At 42.7% G+C, this 10,926-nt stretch overlaps 1 protein-coding gene across 1 annotated transcript; it reads right to left on the bottom strand.

The window, feature by feature from the left end:
- Positions 1-7,908: 7,908 nt before the first annotated feature.
- LOC147604131 (histone H3.2-like) lies at positions 7,909-8,521 on the bottom strand. Its single transcript, XM_086795490.1, has one exon. It carries the CDS (start codon positions 8,454-8,456, stop codon positions 8,046-8,048), a length of 411 nt encoding a protein of 136 aa, XP_086651616.1. The 5' UTR covers positions 8,457-8,521; the 3' UTR covers positions 7,909-8,045.
- Between the last annotated feature and the right edge of the window lie 2,405 nt (positions 8,522-10,926).

The following is a 10,926-nucleotide window of genomic DNA, read 5'->3' as shown; positions in this document are numbered from 1 at the left end:
CCTGGGTGATAGCTTCTGAATCTACACCACTGGCATCGTTGGTGAGATTATGGGTGATATGCGGCTAGTGGGATGACAGACTGTGTGACAACCATTTTGGATTACGAGAGACTAGCATAGTTATAACGCCAGTTCATTTAGTCGGGTTCACATTATGGACCGACCCTTGTATGTTGTAGTAGTTGAGTACTAACCCATATAGTGTGTACTCTTATCTTTATATTATGTTGGTTGAGTAGAGAAGAAGAAGATCGAAGAAAATTCTGCTATCCATCTCTCTTGTGTCTCTTACTCTCTCTTGTGTGTGTGTGTTTGCTTGCTAGGGTTTGAAGCTCTCCCTCTCCCCCACATTCTCTTTATGGTATCAGAGCCTGGTTCGTGTGAGAGCTAAGGAGGCAAGAAAGAGGCAAGAACAAGCAAGGAAGGAAGTGGTACTACAAGGGTAAGAGCACCATCATCTCTTTCTCCTTCTTGGTTTAGGTACAACACCCCCTCAGTAGCTCTAGGAGCTACACATCTCCGATTGAGGAGCTATCTTCGTAGGAGCAAAGCAACAGAGTAGGTATATTATCCTATAATTGGACTAAATTTTTCATCTGGATTCGTGTTTCGGGCACGGTGGTACGGGCCCCATTTTGTCACTGCAAGGTATTTTTATTTTCTGGCAGTTATGGTAGAAAACTGTTTCTGCTCGAAATCTGGTTATTCCAGTGCAGCAATGCATTTTAGAAGTGCAGACAGGGTTTGCACATGTATTGTTGATACTGGGTGTATGTATATGTTCTCCGGTTACATTTAGTGACACATAGGCTGTGCTACACATGCTTAGTTCCATAATAGGGGATGTGTCAGGATCTCAAGATATATAGTATATGGATTCTAGCACCTCTAACCACATGACCAGTCATGTTGAGTGGTTTAGATATATGCAAAAAATAGAAAACCCAGGTTATGTAGAAATAGGTGATGATATTGCGCATGTTCGTAAAATGCCATTGTCTATGCAGGATGGCAAAATAAAGTACTTAGCTAATGTACTTCATGTTTCGAATATTACAAAGAACTTGGTTTCTGTTGGACAGATGGTTGAGCAGGGTCTGCAAAGTGAGGTTTAATCCTCAAGGATGTTTTGTGGAAGACTTCAAAAATAAGTGTCGCTTGGTTGCAAAGAGTAACAGAAATGGCAGGATGTTTACTTTGGATGTTAACATGCCTGAGATAAAGGCAGCCATGTTTGCACATGGAACAGGTGTCATTGCAGATATTAACATATGACACAAGCACATTGGTCATGTGAATGTACAGCGAGACTAAAGTCTATGCAGGCTTAAAATATTGTTGCAGGTTTGCCAAAGTTTAAGGTTGACGGTATGCATAAGGTATGTGAAGCATGCCAACTTGGTAAGCATGCCAAACATGCTTTCCCACATGAAAAGCATGTCAGTGCAAGGCCATTGAATGTCATACATTCACATGTATGAGGACCGACCAAGACTGCAATAATTGCAGGTTGCAGGTACTATGTTACATTCATTGATGACTCTAGGAAAGTGTGGGTTTATTTCACGAAAGAGAAAAGTGAGATGTTTGATCACTTTCAGAGGTTTAAAGCCTTGGTCGAGAAGGAAAAAGGCATGCAAATAAAATGCCTAAGATTAGATGGTGCAGGAGAATATTTCTCCAATGAGTTCAGTAATTTCTTGAGAAAGCATGGAATCAAGAGGCAGTTTACGTGCAGGTACACTCCGTAGTAGAATGGTGTTACAAAAAGGAAAAATAGGCACATTGCAGAAGTGACACATGCCTCGATGGCTAAAAAGAATATGCCACATTACTTTTGGGCAATACTTTTGGGCAAAAGCAGTAGCAACTGTTGTGTACATTAGGAACAGGACACTCCCTATACAGCTGTTCATGGTATGACTCCTGAACAGAAGTTTATAGACATAAGACCGGATGTGTCTCACTTGAAAGTGTTTGGGTGTATTGCATATGTACATGTTCCTGATGAAGTGAGAACAAAGTTGGATCCAAAGGCAAAGAAATGCATCTTCATTGGTTATGGTATGGAGCAAAAAGGTTATAGATGCTATAACCCTACCACTCGTGATATGCAAGTAAGCATAGATGTTGTCTTCCCTGAGATGAGTAGCTGGTATGCACCAGTAATGAATGCAACAGAAGATGCAGATGTAGGAAGTGCTTATGTTGCACCACATTTAGAGCAGCAATCACAGGTGGTGAGTGGATCTGGGGAGTCCTCGATCGAGCAGTGGATCCAATGTTAGCCCATGGTCAAGCAGGTTAAGAAATGATGCAGATACACATGTATCACGGAAAGGAAAGGAAAAGGTAGATCAACCTTTTGTGCCTGATCTGTCAGCAGGTCACTCATGTGGATGGTGACTCTAGTGGCTCGGAGCAGAGCCTTGATGAGGAGCTTGGCATTCCATGTGTGGTTACTCTTGGTGTAAGGAGAAATAGGGCGGTTTTGAGGACACCTAGCAGTGATCCAGGTGTATACAGGTCTACGAGGGTTAGATACCATGTTGACAGGTTGAGATATGATGGATATACATCCCATCATTATGCTTACATGGTAAAAGCAATACATGAGGTTGAGCCCACTTGCTTTGACGAGAAAATTGAAAATAAGAAATGGGAAGATGCCATGAATGAGGAGATGGCAGCATTGGATGCAAATGCAACATGGGAGTTAGTGCCTTTGCCTAAGGAAAAGAAGGCAATTGGATGTAAGTGGGTGTATAAAGTCAAGCACAATGCTGATGGTTCAGTGAGCACGTACAAGGCAAGGTTGGTTTCCAAGGGCTATGCGCAGACTTATGGCATAGACTATGAGGAGACATTTAGTCCGGTTGCAAGAATGGCAACCGTGAGAACTGTCATTGCTATGGCTGTAGAGCGAAGGGTTGGTCTTTACATCAAATGGATGTAAAGAATGCTTTCTTGCATGGTGATTTGCAAGAAGTGTACATGATGCAGCCACCAGGTTATGAGAGTGATGCACATCCAAATTTTGTGTGCAGGTTACGCAAAGCCTTGTATGGCTTGAAGCAGACACAGAGAGCATGGACAAACAAGATCGGGGAGTATCTTGTTACCATTGGATTTCAGATATCCAATGCATATTTTTCACTATATGTGAGAAAGACAGATAGAGGGATCATGCTATTGGTCATCTATGTGGATGACTTGATTATCACTGGTGATAGTTATGCAGATATACATGATGTCAAGATGCTTTTGAAGCAAAAGTTTGAGATGAAGGATTTGGGTGAGCTGCGGTATTTCATGGCGTTTTGCTATTGCAGGGGTAGTATGGCTTGGACATGTTGTCCAAGTATGGTATGATAGACTGTAAGCCTATTTTAGTGCCATTGGAGCAGAACACAGCTTTATGCAGATACAGGTGAGCTTTTGGAGGACCCCACTACATACAGGCGCATATTGGGTAGTTTGATCTACATGACCATTACAAGGCCAGACTTGAGCTATGCTGTTGGACATGTGAGTCAGTTTATGCAGGCCCCTAGGAAGCTACACTTGGATGCGGCTAGACGGATCCTCAGGTACATAAAGTCCACAGTTGATTATGGACTTTTCTATGAGGCTAGTATAGAGATACAGTTGCATGGGTACACAGATGTTGATTGGCTAGTAGTATTGCAGACAGGAGATCTACCAATGGTTTTATGTTCTCATTTGGGAGTGCTGCTGTGAGTTGGAGCAATCAGAGGTAGCTTGGTTTCAGAAGCTACTTGGTGACATGGGAGAGCCCGTGGGTTCGGAGGTTGCCATATATTGTGACAACATGAGCAGCATACAGTTGGCAGGTAACCCAGTACTACTTATCATGCTAGAACAAAGCACATTGAGGTGCACTTTGTGAGGAAGAAGGTTCTAGCAAGAGATGTAGATCTGGTATTTGTCAGCACAAAGGATCAGGTGGCTAACATCTTCCCGAAGGCATTGGATACAAAGAATCTCCACAGGTTTAGGAGCTTACTTGGAGTGTTGAGCTCGAGGGGGGGAGTGTTGAGATATCGAGCTCAACCTAGTGCTACGGCAGACATTGATGACCCGCCTAGGTGATAGCTTCCGCATCTACACCACTGGCATGGTTGGTGAGATTATGGGAAATATGCGGCCAGTGGGATGACAAGCTGTGTGACATCCATTTTAGATTACTAGATACTAGCATAGTTATAGCGCCAACTCATTTATTTGGGTTCACATTATGGACCGACTCTTGTATGTTGAGTATTAACCCATATAGTGTGTACTCTTATCTTTATGTTATGTTGATTGAGTAGAGAAGAAGAAGATAGAAGAAAATTCAGCTATCCATCTCTCTCTTGTGTCTTGCTCTCTCTTGTGTGTGTGTGTTTGCTTGCTAGGGTTTGAAGCTCTCCCTCTCCTCCACATTCTCTTTACTCCCTTGCCACTTCACCAACGTTCCACACTCCTACACCTCCTCTTTGCCAACCTACTCTCCAAGTGAGCTATCTTCCACTACTCATTCCTAATCCTCCTGCAAAACAGTCACCGTGGCAATAGCCCCCATGAACCGTCTTAGTCACCCTTCCCCAACCCCGAAATCATCCCATCCTTTGCTACAAATCTGTGGAATATGGCCATTTACCAAAGACGATGCCCCCTTCCTGAAGATACTATGCCCTATAGGCATTGTCTAGAATCCAAGGATGATTATACCCGAGATTTTCCCAAATAAAGGACATCTACTTCCTCTGACTTCACATTCCGTGTGCCTACCATCTATTAGTCTCAATAGGACATCCACCATCCACTTGCCCCCCTTCCTCTCCCACCCTTTGTATGTCTGTCACACCCACACCAACCACTCATGAGGATCCACCATCTACCATAGTGGTCACTGATCTTAAAGGAGGGCCATGCCTAAAGAGCAAATTAGGGATAATCCTAATGATGTAAGCCTTCAAGGACGTCCACAACCACTCCTCTGTGTGGGACAAACCACTTACCTCTTCCCTCCCACATTCCAAACCACAACTTACACCTTTCTCCATGGAGGACCTACTAAATGAAAATACAATGACAATGAACCTCTTCGATCTTCTCCAAATTAGCCCCAATGTCTTAGTGCACTATTGGAGTAACTCAATGGTATGCCAACCAATTCTACTGGTGGGCGGTATGGTGGGTTTCCACTCCCTTCAGGTGTTGCTAGTTGCATGGGGTATCAGTTGTACCAATCCCTCCCTTACAAACTACAAGAGCCCCGCCTCTATGGAGATTCACACTTTTTAGGGAAATTGTCGATGGTGGCTTTGGGATAAACCTCATGCCAGAATTCACACTCCATGTAGTAGGTGTCAAGGTAACACGACCAGTGATGGATGCGGTGCTCCGAAGCCAGTGATGGATGCGGTTCATAAACTTGGCGTTGCCTTTGATTTGTCCGCTGATGTCCTTCTCGCGCTCTAGGTCGTACCAATTGGGGTCGAGCGGGCGGTGATTGATACGCTTGGGGACGGAGGTGAGGGGGGATTTTCATGCGTTGCTTGCTGCAAGGGCAACAGCTCTTCAAGCAGAGAGAGAGAGAGTATTGTGTGGCAGCAAAGTTTGAAGGGAAATTCAATGAAGCTTCTAGAAGGGTTGCATTACTTGAAGCCCAGATTGCAGCCAAGCAAACAGGCAAAATGATTTGAATTGCAGATAATATGACCTCCTTGCTTCCCACATTGCTGCTGCTAAACCAGAGAAAGAGGGTAGCGCAAATATGGAACGTATGCTGGAATTCACAGAGCAAAGCCTTGGAAGAGCAATTCGAGGCTATGAAAGCATCATTGTCTGAGATGCAAAATAACGTCAACAGAGGCCAAAAGAACATTGCATCTCTAGAGACGCAATTGTCCTGCTTGATGGGAGGAGAAATCTTCCCTTGAGAAGAAAGCAGGATCTATGAAACCCGGGTCTATGGAGAAGGCAGAAGCTATGGCAAATAGTGAAGGAGACAAAAACATGGGAACAGAAACGTAGAGAGCAATTCCTAATATCTGTTGCCAGCTCCATAGTATTTGCAGGCATACAGTCTTACGTGTGAGGATTTTTTTTATAAAAAAACTAACACTTGCCATCTTTCTTAAGATTGGTGAATGCATGCAGATGCCTGTTTTGTGCTTTCAAGCGCAATAGATCCTCGTTTTCTTTTTTCTTTTTTTGGTCTTTTTAGAAGTTTAACCTTCGGCTGTAGCTCATTAACATTGGCTGTAGCTATCCTCTCGAGTATACCCTAACTTCCAAATTCCAATCCAAATAAACACTCTTCCTCTTTCAATCCAAATAAACACTATAACACTGTCACATAGGATCAACCTCAAAGGAACCATCTAGAAGCAAAGGTGTACACACCGGCATTGAAGACACTGCACTGACATTCAAAAACCCAAAGATAAGAGATTCTACCAAAGGCTGCCACTTCTAGGGCATCTACAAAAGATAGGAGATGCCATTGACTCTATCGACTCCACAATAATGCTTATAAGGTCCCTCGACGACGAATCATGAAGGATATATTTCAAGCTTTTTCATACTACATTATAGCCTTAGCCTCAGTGTGTTGTTGCAATCACTCCTCTCATCAACGTGAGTTATGTATCGTTTTCTTCATGTGACCTCTGCTGAGTGTGCACAATAGAGTGAAGGACATGTAACAATGTTCCTAGAGTAGTGCAAGTGTCTTCCAGCTTCTTGTTCCTCTTGCAATCTTGTCACGGATTGTCCAAAAAAAGAGCCACCACTTAATGTGCCAAGCAACCAACCCTTTTATAGTCAGCTGCATGTACCATGGAAGGAACTCTACGAATACGGTAGGTAATAGCTTTTGGCATGGAAGTGTACGAGTATGGCAGTTATTATCAACAGGTTGATGAGAGGCGAATGACAATGGTCGAGATGGAGAAGGGTTGAGACTGGACGGTGGAAGGTTGCAATATGGCACGTATGAGGTAGGCGAGGAGTTGGAGCTTCTAAAGAGCTAGAGAATGGGTATGAGAAGTCTCAAAGGCCCCAAAAATGGGGTGATTTTCTAGGCACACTGTGGGTAAGATAAGGCATGGAGTGGCGAGCAGTCATTCAAGAAAATTAGAGCATGGAGCGTAGCGACTTCGAGAAGCGAGTAACTAAGGTATGGTTGCTGAGGAGGAAACAAAAGTAGCTTGTTCCATGATATGAGGCGAAAGAAGATGATGGAGATAGTGATGACCTTGTAGTACTGAGGCTAAGAACAAATTAATGACGAGGTTAAGTGGGGTAGCCGCAATTAGTTTTTTTTTTAATACATGGTTGCCTTAATTCTGGATAACACCTTTACCTTTATAAATTAAACATTGTTACCTAACCCTCTCTAAAACCTCATATATTTTCAACCTGTCTTCTAAGTCATTTTAAAAAAAGCAAAAAAAAAAACTTGCTGTCAGACATTTGTATACATGTCCCATTGAATCTACACATATTGCTATTTGTATACATGTCCTACTTGAATCTACACATCTATGACTATATTGCTATTTGTATACATGTCCCATTGAACCTACACATCTATAACTATATTGCCATATATACATCAACTTCTCTTTTACCTTGAGGAAGATTACCCCAACAAATAGTTCTCATCTTCTTTTTTTCCTACATGAAAGTCCTCATATATTTTCCACCAAAAAGACCCAAATTTGAAAAGTGGAAATAGTTTGTAAACACCTAAAATACTACCAAGTACACCTTAACTAAAACTCATTAGAAAAATAACTCCATTGCACACAAAACAACACATACTAAATCCCAAAACCAAAATCTCTCTTCCAAATGAACCTCAAACAATGCAACGCCAATTTTTGCTCAAAAGTGTAAAAAGCAATGAAATTCAGTGACTTTACCCATTTTCCATTTGAAAAGGGGAAAAAACCCCTTCGAAAGATAAATCGAGAAAGATGGTGGTGTAGATATACACCGTTTGAGAGCAGAGCTAAAAGGAAAAACACATTTTAGGCGCGCTCCCCTCGGATGCGGCGGGCGAGCTGAATGTCCTTGGGCATGATGGTCACGCGCTTAGCATGAATGGCGCACAGATTAGTGTCCTCAAAAAGACCCACCAGGTACGCCTCGCTCGCCTCCTGCAGCGCCAGGACAGCGGAGCTCTGGAAGCGGAGATCAGTTTTGAAGTCCTGCGCGATCTCACGCACCAGCCTCTGGAAGGGCAGCTTGCGGATGAGCAGCTCCGTGCTCTTCTGATACTTCCTGATTTCGCGAAGGGCCACGGTGCCAGGCCTGAAGCGGTGGGGCTTCTTAACTCCGCCCGTAGCAGGGGCCGACTTGCGGGCGGCTTTGGTGGCCAGCTGCTTGCGAGGAGCCTTTCCCCCGGTGGACTTGCGGGCGGTCTGCTTGGTACGAGCCATGGTTACAGGAAGCGCGCAGGATTGTAAGGCTGATGAAGAGAGAGAGAGAGAGAGAGAGAGAGAGAAGACTTGTAAGGCTGATGAAGAGAGAGAGAGAGAGAGAGAGAGAGAGAGAGAGAAGACTTGTAATGCTAGCTTGGGTAAGCGTTTAGGTATATGTAGAAAATTTGAACTATCGTCTCAATACCGCCCTTCGCAATCCAACGGTCTACGATCTCTAGCATCCGACGGCCGCAGCTCTCGATCCGTCTGCTAGCTTGTAATTGGTCTGAATTCCCTCGCTTTGGATCTTAGCAAAACGCAAAATATATTAAGTCCAACTCAACCGATGGCCTTCTTTTTAAACCCAATTTTAAAAGGTGGGTTTCCTTTCAAGGTTAATGAGCCCCCTTCTATTTGTTTTTTTTCTGCTAAGATATCCCAAGTCTGTAGAATTGATTAAAATATTTTCCTTTCATCCACAAAACTCCAACTCTAAACCAAAATAAAAACGACATCTATGCTTCTTCACCACTACAAGACAACTTCAGCATGCTTTGGGGGTGGGAGATGCTTGAGTCAAATTCCCTATACTCCTTATGGGCTCTTTATGTCTTCCAAAGATGTTTGGAGGAAAAGAGGAGAAAATAGTTCCCAAGTACTAAACTACCATAGATCTATAAATAAACTATCACAGGTCTATGCTCTTTTTGAAAAATAGAAACAAAGGAGAGCTATCCTTCCCAAGCACTAAACTACCACAGGTCTATGCTCTTTTGAAAAATAGAGAGCTATCTTTCCCAAGAACTAAACTACTATAGGTCTATGCTCTTTTGAAAAACAGAAACAACATCATTCATAATCTTGTTGAATCATTCATGGCTTACTTGCTCAAGCACATTTTCTTTTGACTTGAGTGTATACATGGTGAAATGAAGAGAGGCTATTAAAGCTTAAGTCATTTCCTCCTGTTTTAAATAACCATTTTTAAGAAAGGGATGGCTCCCATAATTGTGGAAAAAATAGGCTATATTCCATACTACATCCAAATCAAAACAAGCACAAAAGCCATCCTAGCAAGCATGCTTCAAAAGGCTAGATAAATTAAAATCATTGAAGAAAGCTAAACCATCAACATGCGCAAGAAAAATCCATACACAAAAAGGAGATCCCATCCTTCTTATTAGAAGCTTTACACAAGCTATCCCACCTCCTCCACAACCTCCAAAACCAACGTTCACTACTCATAGCATATATGCCAATCTGCATGTATCCTCTCCCTGACATAGTTGTAATGAATCTCTATGTGCTTAGTATGTGCATGAAACACTAGGTTTCGTGCCATGGCTATAGCACTTTGACTGTCAATGAGTATGGTGGTGGATGTCAGCTGACACTCACGAAGATCAGTCTCATCAATCTCCTCAGCCCCATACACATCTATTGTGGGTGTAAAGGCTGCCCTATACTCACCCTCACAAGTAGATGTGGCAATAATGGGTTGCTTTTTGCTCAGCCATGATATGCATAAATGCCCTAAAAAGAAACAATTCCCACTAGTGGATTGCCATGTATCATAGTCACCAGCAGCCCAGTCAGAATCACTATAAGCGTGTAACTGCAAGCTGCCCCCCTTGGGATATACCAACACAAGATCCAAGGAGCCCTGAAGATAGCAGAAGATCCACTTCACTACTTGCCAATGCTTTGTACCTGGGCTATGCATAAATTTGCTATACTGGGAAACCCCAAACTGAATATCCAAGTGTGTTGCATAAGTATATGCGACAGCCCACTGTCTGCTTGGGTGTAAACACTCATATCAAAAGGCTCTCCAACATCATACATGCTCAATTTTAGCCCTAGCTCTATCAGAGTAGAGATGGCTTACAATCTTGAAACCCAAATTTTTTGCAACAGCTTTTGAATCTACTTTGACTACATAAATGCCAACATCTATCTACACAAATTGTATGCCCAAATAATAATGCAACAATCCCAAATCTTTCATCTCAAATGACATTTGCAAATTCAGCTTTGAATGCTAAAATTTTGTCCATACAATTCCCAGTTAGCAACATGTCATCCACATAAAGAATGAGCATAATCAAAGTGCCATGATCCTCTTTCACATAGAGGGTGCTCTCCGATGGACTATTACAAAATCCCTGCGTGGTCAAATAAGTATGTATCCTCTCATACCAAGCTCAAGGAGCTTGTTTGAGACCATAAAGTGCTTTTCAAAGCTTGCATACTTTGTTTTCATGACCATGCATCACAAAACAATGGGCTCATTTACATACATTTCTTCTTGCAAATCCCCATTGAGAAAAGCTGATTTTATGTCCAACTGATGCTCTGTCCATCCATGATGGGTAGCCAATGCAACAACACATCTAATTGTGGCCATACAAGAAGTAGGTGCAAAAGTCTCATCATAATCAATGCCTTTTGGGCATATCATACAAGGCTAGCCTCTTCCGTTGTTGTC

The sequence above is a fragment of the Cibotium barometz genome, chromosome 62 (assembly GCF_041138505.1).
Source record: "Cibotium barometz isolate CiBa-2024 chromosome 62, ASM4113850v1, whole genome shotgun sequence".
NCBI classification, from domain to species: Eukaryota; Viridiplantae; Streptophyta; class Polypodiopsida; order Cyatheales; family Cibotiaceae; genus Cibotium; species Cibotium barometz.
This window is presented reverse-complemented; position numbering and strand designations above follow the sequence as displayed.

Excerpts from the sequence above, each read along its gene's own strand:
- LOC147604131 (XM_086795490.1), bottom strand. The coding sequence starts at position 8,456 with ATGGCTCGTACCAAGCAGACCGCCCGCAAGTCCACCGGGGGAAAGGCT.